At 54.0% G+C, this 17,480-nt stretch overlaps 2 protein-coding genes across 3 annotated transcripts in view; one reads left to right on the top strand and one right to left on the bottom strand.

Moving 5' to 3' along the window:
- The window catches only part of NPC2 (NPC intracellular cholesterol transporter 2), a 9,085-nt gene extending 6,491 nt beyond the window's left edge, over window positions 1-2,594 (top strand). The window contains exons 1-4 of one of the 2 annotated variants that reach the window (XM_026090904.1): window positions 7-90; window positions 527-634; window positions 955-1,127; window positions 1,773-2,594. In XM_026090904.1, coding sequence (XP_025946689.1) covers window positions 12-90; window positions 527-634; window positions 955-1,127; window positions 1,773-1,859 — 447 coding nt within the window. In that variant the 5' untranslated portion in view covers window positions 7-11 and the 3' untranslated portion in view covers window positions 1,860-2,594. Of the gene's footprint in view, window positions 1-6; window positions 91-526; window positions 635-954; window positions 1,128-1,772 lie in introns of those variants that run through there. The other variant, XM_026090906.1, reaches the window with a different exon arrangement.
- An 871-nt stretch (window positions 2,595-3,465) lies between these two features.
- Window positions 3,466-17,480, bottom strand: part of LTBP2 (latent transforming growth factor beta binding protein 2) — an 87,612-nt gene continuing 73,597 nt past the window's right edge. Inside the window, exons 19-33 of the mRNA XM_026090778.1 lie at window positions 17,343-17,468; window positions 14,921-15,043; window positions 14,482-14,607; window positions 14,264-14,386; window positions 13,873-14,004; window positions 12,537-12,662; window positions 11,514-11,657; window positions 11,061-11,252; window positions 10,845-10,925; window positions 10,076-10,204; window positions 9,699-9,839; window positions 9,274-9,441; window positions 8,429-8,704; window positions 8,039-8,188; window positions 3,466-4,302 (exon numbers count right to left, since the gene is read on the bottom strand). Of these exons, the coding sequence (XP_025946563.1) occupies window positions 4,136-4,302; window positions 8,039-8,188; window positions 8,429-8,704; window positions 9,274-9,441; window positions 9,699-9,839; window positions 10,076-10,204; window positions 10,845-10,925; window positions 11,061-11,252; window positions 11,514-11,657; window positions 12,537-12,662; window positions 13,873-14,004; window positions 14,264-14,386; window positions 14,482-14,607; window positions 14,921-15,043; window positions 17,343-17,468 (2,204 nt within the window). The 3' untranslated portion in view covers window positions 3,466-4,135. The remainder of the gene's footprint in view (window positions 4,303-8,038; window positions 8,189-8,428; window positions 8,705-9,273; window positions 9,442-9,698; window positions 9,840-10,075; window positions 10,205-10,844; window positions 10,926-11,060; window positions 11,253-11,513; window positions 11,658-12,536; window positions 12,663-13,872; window positions 14,005-14,263; window positions 14,387-14,481; window positions 14,608-14,920; window positions 15,044-17,342; window positions 17,469-17,480) is intronic.

Below are 17,480 nucleotides of genomic sequence, written 5' to 3'. Positions count from 1 at the left end.
CCGCCGCCGCCATGGTCCCGCCGGCGCTCGCCCTGCTCCTGGCGCTCGGCACCGCCGCCCTGGCCGAGCCCCTCCGCTTCCTCGACTGCGGTGAGCGGCCGCGCCGGGAGCGGGGCAGGGCTCTCGGGGGGCCTCGAGGGCGCTGCGGGCTCCGTCGCGAGCGCGGCGTCTCCTCTCCGCGGGACGAGCGGGTGTCCGGCGACTGAGGGCCCCGGGGGCAGCACGGCAAGGCGCCGCCTGCGGCGGCACGGGGTGCGGGGCTTCGCAAGGTCTTTAGCGCTCGGCACTGGCTGCCGAGGGACAGGCTGCTGTCGGCCAGCCTCGGGGGATATGGAGTACGCCTGGTGCTTTGGCCTGCTGGACCTAAGCCAGAGCCAAGTTAGTCCCCAGCTGTCACCCCTTTGAGAGGGGAGTGTGGAGCTGAGGACCTCGAGCTGTCAGTCTGATGGCCCGAGTAACCTGTTAGGACCAGGTGTTGCTGTCTGGAGAAGGCCTTAAAATGAGAAGTCTTTGCTCTTTCTTGCAGGTTCCAAAGATGGAAGCATCCAAGAAGTGAACGTGAGCCCCTGTCCCACTCAGCCGTGCCAGCTCCACAAGGGGACATCCTACAGCATCAATGTTACCTTCTCCAGCAGTAAGAATTAGCTCCTCCAGGCCTTGGGTGTTGGTGGGGTAGAAATATTTGTGCTGTTCTGTGAGAAGGGATGGGGCAGACAGAGAGGAGGTGATGCCCTTTGTCCCTGTGTCCAAGTGTTTGGGGACGATTGGGGAAGGATGGCTGGAGAGGGGCTTTGAGTGGGAAGAAGTAGCAGAGAAGTAACTGAAGGAGGAAGAGCGTTGCTTATTTGTGTTTCCTGCAGGCTCCAGGCAAGCTGGGGGGAATGTCTGGGGGTATGATAATGTAGAAATGTTTTCCCTGCTCTGGTGTCACTCATGCTTCTCCATATTCTGCAGAGATTGAGAGCCAGGGCAGCAAAGCAAAGGTGTATGGGGAGATGCTGCATGTGGACATACCCTTTCCCATTCCTGAGCCTGATGGATGCAAGTCTGGGATCCAGTGCCCCATTCAGAAGGGCCATTCCTACAGCTACCTGAATAAACTCCCTGTGAAGAGCGAGTACCCTAGTGTAAGTAAGCAGGAAGCCGGTCAACTCCTCTGAGCTACCATCCTTCCTGGGGCAGTCCCACAGCCTGCCTTTAAGGAAGGAGACCTTGTCTTGTGCAAGTGGGGAAGAGGTTAGAAGAAATCTCAGACTTTCTGGTGTCACTTCTGCTGTGAATATAGCTCCATCTCTAGTTCCTGCTTCGGGACAGACTCAGCAGAAGCAGCCTGGGTCCAGCTGCTGGGAAGTTGCTTCAGCTGCCCAAGCACCTGTCCTTCTGTACTGTGCTTGTATGTTGCCTCTCTGCAGAGCCTGCTACTTCCAGCTAAACACTCAAGTTTGGGGGTGCTCAGCTTCAGGATACAGTTCAGCTGGGAGGCTGCAGGTTGCTTCCCCTCTCCATTTACTTGGAGAGTGGGGGTCCCAGTGCAGAGCATGCAAGTCTCCTGTCTTGCATTGCAGAACCATCTATGCATGTAAGATACTCCAGGAATTGCTGCATGAGCGTGACCCACCTACTGCAGCTGAGGCAAGGCCTGGTTCTGCTCTGTCCTCTCTGCACAGAGCTCCTAGGGCCTCTTTCTTGCCCCACAAACCAAGTGAAGCCACCCTGTGCCCTTCCCTTTCTGAATACATTCACTTCCCTGTTCTCTTTTTTCTCTCTTCCAGATTAAGCTGATTGTGAAGTGGGAGCTAGTAGATGATCAGGACCAGATGCTGTTCTGTTGGAAGATACCAGTGCAGATCACCAGCTGAGGAGCCCTGTAGTTAGCAGGGCTTGGGGAGGGGAGAAACAGAGAGAAGATGACACAGACCAAATTCTTTTATATAATAAGCATTTCTTCCTGCTTCCTTGAGAGCTCTACAGCCTCTGAGCAGCTACTACTGTGTTCCTGCAAGGTCAGCAGTGGGCAGAGGGCTCTTATCCCAGTTAGAGTCCTCTGGGGTATTCTGACAGCAACTTGGGGGGAGCAGAGTCTGCTACTATTGGCGGGTGTGACAACATTAGGGCATTGTCCTCCAGGTGCTCTGTGGAGGTGCTTTAGTTGCTTGAAACTGAGCTCTCCCCTCACAGAAGGAATTTCTCTCTGCAATGAAACTGGCTAGTATCTGAGCTGCTACCTGGTAACCCTTCAGTGCCTCTTGTAGAATGCTGGCTGCATCCATCCTCCTCCATTTCTCCTGCTCTATTGTGACCAGGGTGCTCCTGGGACATGCATCTGTCATCCATACAACTAAAGGAGAGGGAAGAAGAGGAGGCTTTCCCTGAGCTGGCAACTTAGTCTGTTCTGGACCATGCTGGAGCCAGCAGATCTGCAGCTGGGAAAACTTTCTTCTGGTGGATGCAAAGCCAAATGGCATTCAGTGTCTCTGCAGGGATGATTTTTTTCTCTTAACCAATGGTTTTCACTACCTGCTAACTTGGAGCTGCTGGGGGCTCCATAACCTATTTTTATAGCTTTCCTTTTAATAAAGGCTAAACAAAACCTGCCTGAGTTGTCCTCTGTGAGTGGAGGGGAGGAGGAGAAACGAAGACCATACATCTTCAAGTTGGGGTCAGGCTGCTCTTATTTCTCAGCTCAAGGCATAGATGATGGCCTTGCTTTCCCTGAAGCATCCTGGCCTTGGTGTGGGTGACCTGTGTTCAGCTGTGTACCTCTGTTCCTGCTTCTGACTGCTGGAGCATCCAGCTGGGAATGTCTGGCTGTACTCCTGTCTTGCTGGTCCTGCACTAGCCTGAAGCAGTGCAGAAGCTCTCTAAAGACATGATTATTTTTGACACTACCCTGCTTCCTGCTGCATGGCTAAAGGTCTGTCTTCTAGCAAGAGCTCTTGAGACCCATAAAGCAGCTCCCAGACCTTCTCAAGGGCTCTTGCCAACTGGGRGAACATAGAGACCCTAATGCTTAAACTGCAGCATCCTTGTATGTGAATGAGGCAGGATGTGAGGGGGCCACATGTGCTGTGGGCCCGCATGGGTTGGAGTTGGCTCCTGCAGCTGGCATTGGCTTGAGGGAGATGAGCAAGTATTTGGCCTGGCAAGGCACTCTCCTCTCATCCAGAAGCAAGAGGAGACTAGTTGTCAGCATGAGAGGGGTAGAAATGAGCCTACAATGGGGAATGGGTCCTGCCCGACTGGACCTCCTGAGAGGACATGGTTCTTGTACCACAGCTGAGGCATTTCCACTTGGCAGAAAGAAGGCAGAAACAGTTCTGACCAGCCCCAGTGTCTTGAGCCACAGGGCCCAAAATAAATGTTTTATTTAACAACATGACAGAAGTTCCCAGCAGACTCGCTTAAAAAGAAGTCACCAACAACTTTACAGAAACTAAATTGGAACTGCCCTCCCTCCCACCCACTCAGACAGCACAAGGCACGAAGGCAAAGTGCAGGGGTAAGGATGTGCCTGGGATGGCTGCAAGGATAGGTGGCTGTGGGGAACTGGCTGGCCTCCAGACCATGTCTCAAGGTTAGGCAGCAGCTTTAGAAAGCTGGGGTTGACCCCCCACAATGCTCTGGCCTGGGGCAGGGTGCTTCATGGGGAGCGAGGGGGTGAGCACTCGTGGTGGGGGGTAAGGCTTGTTGCTGGGTCAGTGCAGCGCAATGGTGCTCACTTGGCAGGGGGAATGAACCAAATTTCTCCGCACAGTGAGGGAAGGAGACAGGGTCTGTGCGGCAGGGGAAGGTGCCCTGCAAACCTCTGTGGCGGGAAGCGGTGCAAGGGGTGCTGGGAGACCGCAGCCCAAGCAAGGGGAGGCTGGGGAGGGCTCTGCTGTGGCAGAAGCAGGAGCTGGCAGTGAGCAGGCCAGGAAGGATGGAGGGGCTGCAGAGGCTTGGAGCTCAGCTCTGGCCTGCACACATGCAGGCACCACTGGGATAGAGGTGGCAGGGAAGCTCTGTGCTTTGGAGGGGAAAGAGTGAAGAGCCTTGAAGTAACCAGAGCCCTAGGGGACTTTCTCCATGCTGCCGGCTCCCAGGTACAAGAGCAGAGTGCCAGAAGGGAGCACCCTCACCTGCAGCTCTCCTAGAGCTATGCTGCTGCTGGGCTCTGGGCTGTCTGGGGCACACAGTGGTGGGGCTGGGCCAGGGCCACGTAGCCCAGCAAGCAGTGGCAGCGATAGGAGCCCTCTGTGTTCTCACACGTGCCACCCTGGCACAGGGGCTCAGGGCCACTCACCTCCTCGCACTCGTTAATGTCTGTAAGGAGAAGGGGTGTGAGCTGGTTGCATGAGGATGCCCTGATCACCTCCCCCTCCCCCCCCCGACACACACAGCAAGCAAGCCCCCCCCCCCCCCCCCCCCCCCCCTTTGCCCCCCCCCACCCCCCCACCCCCCCCCCCCCCCCCCCCCCCCCCCCCCCCCCCCCCCCCCCCCCCCCCCCCCCCCCCCCCCCCCCCCCCCCCCCCCGGCTCCTGCATGCATCACACCAGACTGCACCCCTCTCCCACTCCCCACCCTTGCCCCATTACTCTGTTTAGCACTCCGACAGAGCCCCTTCAGCCCCCTTCCCCGCCAAGTGTGACATCCCCAGCATTTGGCATCCCCAACATAAGAGCCTCCCACCCACCTCCCCAGCAACCCACACCAGATAAGGTGCCCCCGAGCATGATATGTAGCTGGTGACCACCCAGAGGAACACAGCAGCTCCCTCTGCTCTGTGAACAAGTTGTGCTACAGCATAAGATCTGGGAGAAAGGCCAACTCCAGCCTTGGAAAATGCCCTTTCCTGATCTGACAAGGCTGGAGGAGGCAGATGATGGTGACCCTGAGAGGCTGATTATCACCTCCAGGACCAGAACACAAAGGAACCTTGCGCTGCGCAAACAAGGGGTTGTTTTATTAACCAGCAAACTGTGCCAAAGTGCTCATCCAGCCGGTCTGCCACTGGGCCAGCTGTTCATGGGGGGGGGCCCCCATGTGCAGCTGCACCAGTTGCAAAAGATTAGCTCTGCTAAAAGCAGCTTTCCAGGACACAGTCCTTAAACTACCTCGACTTGGAGAGGTCACCAGCTGGGCAGATCATCCCTATCTGTCTCAGAGTCCTTGTTTGCAACTATAGGACCTTCAGATGCCTGCCCAGACCCCAAATTCTCATCTGGTGAGGCAGGTCTGAGCCCTCTGACCACAAACTTCAGCCTCATACTGAGCAGACTGGCAGTGACTCCAAGCCCCAGGGAGGGAGTGTGAAGGAAGGAGAGACAGCTGATGGGTTCAWCAGTCCACCCAAGTGAGAGCAAAAGACCGAGCAGAGACAGACATCAGGAGGTCTGAACAGCTCTGCGCACCCATGAGGCCTTAGGTTACCTTAGCATGACTGGGGCTCTGCACAGATAGGGCCACCTGCCAAAGAAAGGGAAGCACAGCACTAGGGAGGAAGGTTTGAAGCAAAACCTGCAGGTGTGGTATGAGGAATTATAACAGTCACAGGAGGGACAAGAAGTAAAAAAAGGGGTGATGTGAGATGTCAAGACTGGAGAATAAGGCAGCCTTAGTATGCAACCAAAGCAATGGCTGAACTGGCACTGCAGACTTGGGATAAACTGCAGGACTAGAATGTCAGCACAGRTGGGACAGGCTTGCTTAGAAGACAGAGCAGGAAAAGATGTTAGGGAGCAAATCGGAGAGTGGTCCCCAGCACAACAAGGCTGTCCATGAAGTGCTGCCCAGAGGGCCTCTGCAGGCTGGGAAATGGTGGGAGGCAGCCTTGTTGGTGTCTCCAGGGAAGGATAAAAAGGGAAAGAGCAGGCAGGATGTTATGGCTGGGTTGGCTGTGGACCACCAAATCAGGAAGAGGAATAGAACGAGACTATTTTAGAGCAAAAGCATCTGAAAGCCAGAAGCAGTAGAGCTGTTAGTGTGCAGCACCAAGCTAGTGAGCCTGCTCACTCGGGCAGGGCAGTGGCTTTCAGAGCTGTGCACTGGGGACAGCCATATTGCCCTAAGGGACAGAGGAGTTGAGGGGAGCCAGCCCATACTGRGGGACAAGGGCAAGGTAGCCCCATACAGAGGAGAGACACAGCAGCATCAGGAATACTTTAAAGTCCTGAAGTCAGCAAGGTAAAAAACACAGGTGTGTGACTAAGCACCATTGTAGAGGAACTGAAGGGAAAAAACTGAGAATGGCTCCAGTATAAAATGACTGCTAGTTAGGAAAGGACACAAAAAGCAACAAGAAAAGGCTCTATAAATACATTAGCAGGAAACAATGGAAAAATGTATGCCTGCTCCTTATCGGAGGAGGAAACAAAAGCCAGACAATGCTGAGCCAGCCAGTGTAGCTAACACAGGCTTTATTCCAGGCAAAATGTTGTTCCAGCCATAAAATGTTCACTGTGACCAGATACTGTGTGGACCACGTTTAAAGTGTTTAAATGAGGGCACAGGAGCACAGGTCAGACTGCGGGAGGGAAAGGCAATGTTGTGATGGGCAGGTTCAAGAACTAGTTAGGTAAAATAGTTGCATTCATATTGTCAAAGGTCTGCTGAAACTCATCTTCAAATACTTAATGCTCCTCCAACAGTCCCTGAAAAGTTAGTGGTTCCCTCTGAGATGGAGGATAAAGGAGGTCCCAGAGACCTGAGGAAAGGTAACCGGGGTATCTATCTTCAAAGACAGAGAAGGAAGAATCCAGAATTACAGACCACTCACCCCTACTCACTTCAACACCTAATCACTGAGTGATTAGGTCATAACTCCCCTCCCTCCAAAGGATATTGGGGTTATTAAGCAGCCAGTGTGGATCTGTTAAGGCCTGATTTTGTTAAACCAGTCTGGTTCCCTTCATTGACCTGATAACTGGCCTCTCAGATAAGGGAGAAAAAGTGGGTGTGATATGTCTTGGCCATGGTAAGGATTTCAACACACTCTCACATGACACTCTCAAGCAGACTAAGAAAATATGGTCTAGATGAAACTACATCAGTTGCACAAAGGGTTGCAAAGCTGCACTCAAAAGATAATTAGCAAGAGTTGGYTGCTCAAATAAAGGTCATTTAAAGTAGAGTCTGCAGGGGCCTGTCCTGACCCCTACTCCATTCAACATTGTCATTAACATGGACAAAGGAAGAGTCTGTATGCTTATAAAATGTGTGTGTGATTTCAAATTGTAAATACTCTGGAGAGGAGGCCTGGAGTTCAGACTTACTCTGATAAAGCACAGAAACAGTCCAAAAAAATCAGTCAGACAAAATGCACTAAAGACAAGTGCAAAGCACTGTGGAAAGGGAAACAGAGTGCACAAATGCAGAATAGGGAATAATGGGTTAGGCAGCTGTTGCGCCCAGCAGCATTTGGGGAAGTAGAGGCCACAGGCTTTGCATGAATAAGTTGCATGATTGTGTCACACAACAAAGGTATGCTGGGAGCTGCAGTGAGTGCCATGGCTAAGGAATGAGAGGGTCTTTGTCCACTCTGCTGAGTGCCCAGGGCCTCAGCTGACTGGAGGAGCTGCATTTTGAGAAGGTTGGAGACATGATGCAGGGATGTAGAGGAGATGAATAAGGAGGCTTTAGAAACCATGGCTCATAGGGCAGGGAGCAAAGTACTGGTGAATTTAGAGAAGAGTAAGCAGGGATATAGTAACAGTGGCTGATCATGTACAAGAAARTTATATGAAGAAGGGTGTGATCAGCTGCTCGCCATGTTCACTAATGCACTAAGATGCACTGATTTAGCTGTCAGCAAGAAGGAGGTAGGCTGAAATACTTAGAAGTTCTTCCCAGCTCTAAGGGAATGAAGCACCAGGGAAAGTGGGTAATACTTTTTCTGGATCCTCTAACAACTGTCCCAGCTAACACCAGCAGAGAGCGGCAGCAGCTAAGGGATGCCAAGGCCATGTTGCCTTGCAGAGCCCCAGCTCAAGGGACAAGGGAGCAGGGAAGGCCCTGCACCCCCTCTGCGGCTGATATGCTCTCTGTTCCTGCAGCCACTCACCAACACAGGCCATGCGGGTCATGTCCAGCTGGAAGCCATCAAAGCAGTCACAGGTGTAGCCCTCCCTGACGCGCACACAGCGTCCATTCTCACAGCCATTGAGAATCCCACACTCTTCAGCCTGCAGCCCCTCGAAGCCCTCATAGCGGCCTGTAGGGTGTCAAGGGGGTGTCAGAGCAGGGCAACCCTCCTGCAGCCCACAGAGGGGATGTCAGGCAGGTGGTGGGACGGTGCTGGTGAGGCTAGAACAAACTCAGAGCAGCTGGAAGCGCAGCAGGGAGAGAGAGGTCACTCCAAACCTGGAGCACCTGGTTGGGGTGGGACCTGCCAGGCAGTTCCATGGACACACACTGGGTTGGAAGGCACCTGTCTGTGTCTCCCAGTACTCACCAGTCTGGCTGGGCAGGTAATGTGGCAGGTGCTGCACTGGGCCGTGGTGAAGAGGGCTGCCACGAAACTCATTGTTGGGTTCTCTCTGAGGGAAACCAGCATCGGGGTTTCCATACTCAGACTCCAGGTAATTGTAATAGGGTCCCATATCTGGACTGGTAAGGCCATAGTGGGAATCTTCTAAGCTCGGTCCATACTCATACCTAGGCCTTTCTCGGAGATCAGCCTCTCTCTCACTGTCTTCACTGGCCCCGTTACACAGGAAAGAAAAATCAGCTACAAGCCATGAGAGAAAAAGTGTCAGYGTAGCCTGGCTCAAGAGAGGTAAGTCTCCTACAGCTGGCAGGAGTATATCCTCACTAGGCCAGCAAAGTCAGGCCTACATTCAGTAGGAAAAGACTCCAAAGCTGCATCTCTGTAGCTTGCTGATGGGGACCCCATCTCTGAGGAGACCAGCTCCTGTCTGGAGCCAGGGAGTCCTTGAACAGTGAACCCAAACTCCCAGTGTGCTCACCTCCCAGGCACTACTGCACTTCTAAGTTGAGCAGGACTGGGCTTATGAGGCCTGGAGTGGAGCAGTATGGAGCATAGAGTCACTCCCCTCTCAAACACCTTGGACTCATTTCAAAACAGTTTTCAGCTATATCCCAGCCCACTGTTGCACCTCAGCCCCTGGAGAGGCAGGGGAGCTCACTCAGTCCTTGAGATGGCTTTGGCAATGAGGAAAACAAGAGGAGCCATAGCTGCAGCCATACATGGCCGACCATGGGTGGCATGACCAGCCACAGCCTAGCCTGTCCCCACCTCTGCCATAGTGCTGATTGCCCATGCCTGCACATTCTCACCAGAGGACCTGTGCGGGCAGAGTGCACAGTTCTGACCCCAGGCTTCACCAAGCCGACAGCAGCATTCTGTGTACGTGGTCTGCTCCCCATGCAGCAGGTCTTGGCAGATGTAGTCAGAGACAGTCTGCCAGCAGACATCTAAGTGGATTTCGTACTCGTCCAGGGCATCTGAGAGTGACACAAGCAAAGGATGCTGGAAGGTGCAAGGAAGGTGCAATCTCCCACATCTGGAGAGAGACAAACATGCCCTGCCTGTCCTGGGCTCCAGACTGGGCCTGGCGCTCACACCCTTCAGCCTGACACTGAGCCCCGACCCCCTGCTCCCTTGTCGGCAGCCCCTAGGGTTGTGCACGTCTCTGCAGGCGCTCAGCTGCAGGGCGAGATGTTTGGGGTAAAGGTAGGTTGATACCGTGGCTCAGTCTTACCTGCCCTGCTAGAGAGGTTCACACAGCGATTGCCGGTTGCATCCAGCACAAGGGGGAGGCTGCAGAAGCAGTGGTAGGAGCCGGCTGTGTTCAGACACTGACCATTGATGCAGTACACTTCATTCTGACACTCGTCCTGATCTGCCGATGCACAAGGACAGAACAACTTTTTAGGCTGGCAAGTGTGGGCAACAGGGGCTTACCCCCGCCCTGGGGGTCTCTGTCACTTCTTCCCCCATTCCCCTAGGAAGGTCCCAGGAAGCTGTTAGCCAGAGCTGGCCCTATAACACAGACAGCAGGGACAACAAAGAATGCAGCAGCACTGCTGACCCTTCTCACACAGTGTGGGCCCCTTCTGCTCTTTGGGGCCATCTTACCAACACACTCGAGCCTGCTAGAGTCATAGATGTAGCCTGTACGGCAGAAGCACTTGTAGCCTGGCACCGTGTTCAAACACTGTCCATTGCGGCAGAATTCAGAGCCGAATATCTCACACTCATCCATATCTGAGAAAGAGATGGAGGGAGAGAGAGAGTCTCAGGGACCAGAGCCATGGAAGCAGGGCATGCTGGACTCTGTGCTGCAGAAAGCCAGTACAGTATCTTAGCCTGGACTGCCAGTGGGCCCCAAAGTGAGCCCTCTTCCTCTTCCACCTGCCTTATGTCTGCAAGCAGATGGGGAAGCACCCACAGGCAGAGCATGAGGACAGATGACAGGGGATCTCTTTAGGCAAGATAATTCCACAAACAGGAAATGCAAACATATTTCTGGAGGGTTGAGAACAGAGACCCCTGGAGGTAAAGTGTCTTGGAGCCAGCCACCCACTGGGGGATTCAGATCAGCAACTGGAAGGGCTGTATGTCTTACTGGACCCCATCCCTCATTTGAAATGTGCATGGTACATTTCTACCAAGAGAGAATCACTGCTAGCAGTGAGGCAGGACTGGCAGAAGGGGCACTACTGGCTCAGTGATATCAAGAATCTGATTTCTCTGGATGGAGGGAAGCAGCCATTTCTTTCAGCAGGATGTCAGCATTCCCCACCACCACCCTGGGGAGATAGTTCTGTGAATCCATCTCCTTGCAGGGCTTTTCCCACTCCCATCACTCTCACCTGGAAGAAAGAAGAGAAAATAGTGCTAGTACCTGTGAAAGAGACTTCTCCTAAGAGCAAGTCTTCCTGGGGAACATAACCCCTCCCAAGAGGGCAGATCTCTTCATACTCCACTGGCCAGGAGGCAGATGCCAAGGAGAGATGGGAAAAAAGCAAACAGCTCTTCAGTGCAACCAAACTGGGAGCTGGTGGGCAGAGCATTGGCCCTGCCTGGGCTTGGGAAGGGAGTGGGGAGGCCACAGTCCTACCTGTGCCCAAGATGGGGCAGGGGTAGGTCTCACAGTTGTCACCCCAGGCCGCCCCCACAGTACAGCAGCACTCTTCTTTGGTGATGTTCTTGGCCAGGACACTATCACACAGGCTAATGTCACTGATGTGGTAGTAACACTGCTTGTGCTCCATGCTGCCAGGGAGATGGGCTGTGCGTCTCTCAGGGCCCTCTAGGACACAGCAGAGTAGGGATGGGATGGGGTCCTCAGTACCTCACTGCAGCATCCCATACCCAGGAGGTCCCAGAGCAAACCCATCACTGGCAACATGGCCTTCCCAGATCCCCACCTCCTTGGCTCCTCAGCTCTTCCCAGAAGAAAGCTCACCCATACCTGAGTGGCCCTGTGCAGCCCTGGCAGCTCCCTGTGACCTCCCCAGATGTATCTCACTTCAGCTAGGGCTGCCATGCTCCAGCCCTAGCTACATCTCACCCATGGCTGCTCGTGGCTGGCACTCCCCAGCCTCTGTGTTGTACTCCTCATGGTCACTGGGACACAGGCACAGGAATGATCCCTCCACGTTCTCACAGAGTGCAGTCCCACACACAGCGACCATCAGCTCACACTCATTCACATCTGCAAAGCAAGGGGCAGTGATGGGTGTCTGCTCACAGAACAAGAGCAGGAGAGCGTGGCTGCTCTGCACACTGGGGAACCCTGTCTCAGCGTGGATAGTCTCTGTATGGTCTGCAGCATTGGGTCACCCATCAACAAGGAGATGTACCGCATGGGGGAAGAACTGGGAGCTCTGTTAACACTGTGGCTAAACACAAGACTGGCAAGTGCATCTTGCTCTGCTCCCAGGGGATGCAGGGAGCCTGAACTCCAGCTGCTCTGAGTTATAGGCTCATAGGATCATTCAGGTTGGAAAGGACCCCTGTAGGTCTCTAGTCCAACCTCCTGCTCAAAACAGGGTCAGCTATGAGGTCAAACCAGGTTACTCAGGGCTTTACCCAGTCAGGTCTTGAAAAACTCCAAGGATGGAGACTGCATGACCTCTCTGGACATCTGTTTCATTTCATGGTGAAAAAGTTTTTTCTTATATTCAGTCCTGCCCATTCTCCCTAGGTACCCATCAAAAGATCTCTCCAGCACCTTTGGAGTCTCTAGTCCCCAAGCAGCTTCCTTCCACCTGCACAGAAAAGGGCTCCATATTCACAGGAAGGCCACTTGCCCTCTCATAGAGCCCCATTCCTCTGCCGTCCTAAGGGTCTGGTGTGTTATCAGAACAGGATGGGACAGATTCTGCCCCCAAGGACTGCCTTGTCTGTGTCTGGGATTCTCCATGCCTGGACATGGTCCCTGCCCATGCCCTGGGAGCAGTCACACACTGGAGGCACTGCTCTACGAGGCCTGTGGAGCTGACCCACGCTGGCCAAGCATCCACCAATGGCTTGTCCTCACTGATCCGTAGAGCGATCATGGGGGACAGGGCCCCGAGCAAGTGGCTCTCACCAATGCAGTAGTGCCCGAAGGGTGAGCTCTCATAGCCACGGTCACAGAGGCAGCGGAAGGAGCCATCCGAGTTCTCACAGAAGCCATGGCTCCCACACAGTGTCTCATTGGCACATTCATCTATGTCTGCAGGAGAGGAGAGAGCAGGAATCACCCTAGAAACCACCTCTTCCAAGGGACTCCTCCAGCCCATCCACTTCTGCTCTGACTCTGAGGCACAGGGAACAGGGCAGGCATTACCTTGGTGTGAGGGATTGGGTCCAGCTGCCCTGCTCATTCCCTTACTATGAGTGTGTGTGTTAGAGCAGCTTCCAGCAACACCCAGAGCTGCAGAGAGACCAAATGGGTAGTGGGACAGGAGCAGGGTGGGAACAGAAGATGGAAGGGAAGCGCAGGAGGCAGCTGGCAGTGGCAACTGAGGGTAGCAGAGGTCCTTGCAGAGGTGTAAAGGGACATGGAACCTGGTTCCTACAGGCTCACATCAGTAGGAGATACAAGGGTACATCTGAAGCRTGCACGGCAATTGCAGAGGGGTGGGGATGAGCAGATAGATCCAGGGTGATGCCATCCTGCTCCTGACCATGCTGACCTGGATCCTTCTCCATGTGCCACAAAGTCAGGGAGGGATCTCTGCCTTGCTCCAGCCCAGAGGGGTTGGACAGTTGTGACCAAGTCCTCTGTCTACAGTCTTCCGGCTGCACCTCACTCCCCTCCTGCCACTATATCAGGGAGAACTCCCTGGAGCAGCCAGGACAGCCACCTGCCCACAGCCCGCTGCTCCCAAAGCCAGGAGCAGCTCCAGGTGCTCTGAATGCTGGCACAGCCTTGAGCCCAGTGGTTGGCAGCAGCTCCTCTTTGTCACAGCCTTTCCTGAGCCACAGGAAGCCTTAAAAACTGCAGAAACCCCTTTGCGCTTCTCCCTTTGCTTGGGGCTGGAGCCTGAACTCCAAACCCAGACTCCTCAGCCTAACACACTGCAGTACCAGCAGCGTTTCCCCTCACCCACCCCTGCCAAGTGACTGGCACAGGCAGTAGATCCAGCAAGCACAGCTTAGCAGGGGCTGCAGTCCAGTCCCAGCCCTAGAAAGGCTGTAACCTGCTCAGGACTCTCCCTGAGAGGGAAAGCAACACAATGCAGTGTCTGTTCCAGATGCCAGGAAGAGAGAAGTCTAGACATAAGCAGGCAGCTCAGCCAGGAAAACAAGCTCTCAGCATTATCTGTCTCCCTACTGGCCACATGCTTCCTTCTCTGTCTCCTCCCCCCAACACCCCTGGCAGAGATGTCCCGCAGCCACCTGCCAGGAGGAGGGACAGGGACACTCGGGGCTGTACTCACCAATGCAGTCACCCAGGGGGGTCCAGTGGAAACCAGGCTGGCAGCCCATGATACAATGGTAGGAGCCCAGGCTGTTCTGGCACCTCCATGCGCCGCAGATGGCATCCCCATATTCTTTACACTCATCCACRTCTGCAGGCCAGCACCAAGAGGTTCAGAAAGAGGAGTGCAAATGGACAAGGACAGTCAAATAAGGACCCTGCTAACCCACTGCAGAGCCTCAACCGGCTTCAATTTGCCAGAGACCCTGAGCTACTRAGCTACCCCTCCTTAGAAGCCATCAGCAACTTTGGGCATTGGGAACCAGAATGCTCCATCCCTGCATCAGCCAGAGGTTACATCCTTCCCCCTGTGTCCCAGGGGTCCGATCTCCCCCAGGATGAGCTCTCACCTACGCAGTCATCAGTCTCCTGGGAGTGCTTGAACCCATTCTCACACAGACACCTGTAGGAGCCTTCTGTGTTCAGGCACTGGCCTTGCAAGCATCGGGACTTGTCTGCACATTCATCCACATCTGCAAGAGCAGGAAAAATTGTCAGCTTGGCTCTTGCAGCAGGGGAGGGGTGAAGGGCAGGACCTGAGGTATGTCCCTGCCATTCGCCAGCTCACCTTGGCAGCTGACTCCACCAGCCGCATTTGAGAAGCCAGAAGCACAAATGCAGAAGTAGGATCCATGACTGTTGAGACACTCACCACTGGGGCTGCAGATCTCACTGTTCAAGCACTCATTCGCATCTGCAGAGGGAGAAGAATCAAAGCCATGAACTCAGCTCTGGGAAACATCCCTTACCCAAGCCACATGGATCCTCCCCTCCAGTCCCTTAGAGGCAGCTCTCCAGGGCTCCTGATCCCCCTGGCTTTCTTGCCATTGAGAAAAAGAGGCTCTTCCCCATCCATGATGACCTTGTGTTTGGCCACCCTAGGGGTGTGCCCAGCATGGTGGCATCACCTACTTTGGTACTGGCATCTTCCCTGCCAAGACAAAAGGCGGATCCATGGGGTTGCTGAATGTTGGGGACTGAGAGGGTTACAGGGATGCGACTTGTACCTTCACACATGGTGCCATTGATGAGCTCAAAGCCAGCCTGGCAGTGGCACTGATAGGAGCCTGGAGTGTTCCTGCACTCTCCCCCCACACACTGAATGGCAGGATCTTCACACTCGTTCACATCTGCCCAAACAGAATGTCACAGCACAGAGTGAGGCCCCAGCTGCAGCCACTACTGGCAAAGATGCCCACCCAGCACAGCCGTCACCCAGCTGACAGCCTGCAAGGCAGGCTCAGGTCGCCCTCACAGAGCGCTCCATCACAGTGAGAAGAGGGCAGAGACTCCCTGTTACTGAGGTGTGAGGAGTCAGCCCAGGCCTTTTACACCACCCCCCCCCCACACACACACACACACCCTGAGGCACTTGGATGAACTGGATCCCAGCCCTGAGCTGAGCACTCACAGACAAACTCAGAGGGTGCTAGCTCCAGTATCCACCTCCACTGGAGCTCTGCTCTGGCTACCATGACCACCAAGAGCCCAGTGCAGAGCCACAGTTGCTGACAAACCTCCTCAGTCAACTGCACAAGAGCAGACATCAACCCAGCAACCCAGCACCAGCAACACCTTCTCTGGTTCTGCTTTCCCACCTGCCAGACTTGCCTATGATGCCTTTCTGYGCAAAGGCAGGGGCCTGTATCAGCTCTTCCCCAGTTGCAGAGCCTCCAGCAAACCCTCTCACCCCAGCTCCCCCCAGGCCTTAGCCAGAGACTGCTGATACTCTGAAAGTTTTGCTCACAACAGAGGACAGAGTTGATGCCTTCCCTCTAATGGAGGGCTGTGCAATGCCAGCAGACTGCAGTTTCTTGTAGAGCCCATGGTGCATGTGGGCAGGGGGCAAGGGCAGAAGGCAAGTCTCCATGCTCAGCCTCAAAGCAGCAATGTTCCTTGCTCCCACCTTCTGCAGGACAGTTACCTAAAAGGCAGGGCTTTGCCCTCCTCTTCCAGAAACCATGCGCAAGGCAGAAGGAAGGAGGTACTTTCCTGTAAGGGCTGGTGTTCAGGCAGCAGAAGACATGCTGGTGGAGAAGGTCCTGCTCTACCATTCTCTCCTGTTAGGAGCGAAAGCACTGAGCCTGGTGCTCAAGGCAGGGACCTTCTCTTCTTCTCTGCAGAGCACTGAGCATGCTATAAGCATAAATGATCATTGTTCCCTACCACCTCAGGGCAGGATAGTGCCCAACTGCTCAGTTTTGAAGGGTTGCAAGCAGCAGGGATGCTCTTGCATCCTTTTGGAGATGAACCATAACCTAGTTTATTTATCACAAAACTATCATGAAACTCTTATCATTCTTCAAATAYAAAACCCAGATCCAGAGACAAGGCCACCAGCTGAAGCAGAGAAGAACATGCCATCCTGCCATTGGGTCAGTGTGACCCAAACAGCACCAAACCCTGATAAGGAGCCCTCGTGACACAGCCAGGGCAAGGTGGCTGTGAAGGGGGTCATGTGGAGTCTTGGAAAAGGAGGAGGGCAGACAGAAGGGACCAAATCCAGGCACAAACTGAAACACAGGAAATTCCACTTGAATACAGGAAAACACTTCTTCACTGTGAGGACGGTTGAACACTGGAACGGGTTGCCCAGTGAGGTTGTGGAGTCTCCATCCTCAGGGATATTCAAAGCCCAGCTGGACAAGGTCCTGGACAACCTGCTCTAGCTGACCCTGCTTGAGCAGGGGGGTTGGACCAGATGATCTCTAGAGGTCCCCTGGAACCCTAACTATTCTGTGATTCTGTGAAACCGTTGTTCATCCATCTCACCCAAAAATCAGATGGAAAGTGACATCATTTCACACTGGATTTCTCAGATAGCAATACAGAGGAAAAGAGAGAGGGGAAAACCACCCTCTCTTATCCTATTGGAGGCCTCCATGCAGGGGGGACTTCTGAGATTCACATCAAAGGCAAACTCCTCCAGGAGGCTGTCTGGCACCTATGTGCAGGTTGCAGAGTCCTGTGGCTCTCTAGAGAGAGATTCTCAGTCCATGGGACAATCTTTAACCAAATAGTTTTGCCAGCTCTGCCCTCTTCCTTCCCTTGCTCCAAATAAGGAATCTGCCTTGAGCTAACTCTAATGATGGCCTAGGACATACCCTGGGGGCCAGGAGCCAGGCAGAGAGGGAGTTTTTCCTGTCTGTGCTGGGGCAGTTGAGCTGTAGGGCTGGAACACTGGGCTCTCTCACATGGGACTCTTATGTCTGAGCAATGCAAACAATACAGATCCATACTTGTATTAACTTTCTACCACACATATCTGGCACAGCAGAGCCCTTGAACAACAGTAAAGAACTGGAGAAGGATTGTGAGGCTATAGAAATCTTCAGGCTCCACCAATAACTCAGCTATGGCTATGTCCCTCCCTTTCCTGAGAACACATTGTCCCCAGCATCCATTCCTCTGTCCCTAGGAAAGGGATACCTTCACACATGCTGCCATCTCTGGAGACGGCATAGCCAGAATCACAAGCCACACAGGAGTAGGAGCCCTCGGTGTTGAGGCAGAGTCCAGAGGGACAGGCAGCCTCAGCTGTACACTCGTCGATGTCTGCATAAACAC

The sequence above is a fragment of the Apteryx rowi genome, unplaced genomic scaffold (genome assembly GCF_003343035.1).
Source record: "Apteryx rowi isolate R43461 unplaced genomic scaffold, aptRow1 scaffold_88, whole genome shotgun sequence".
Taxonomy (NCBI): domain Eukaryota; kingdom Metazoa; phylum Chordata; class Aves; order Apterygiformes; family Apterygidae; genus Apteryx; species Apteryx rowi.
Note: the sequence above shows the minus strand (reverse complement) of the source record. Positions and strands in the feature narration are given on the sequence as shown.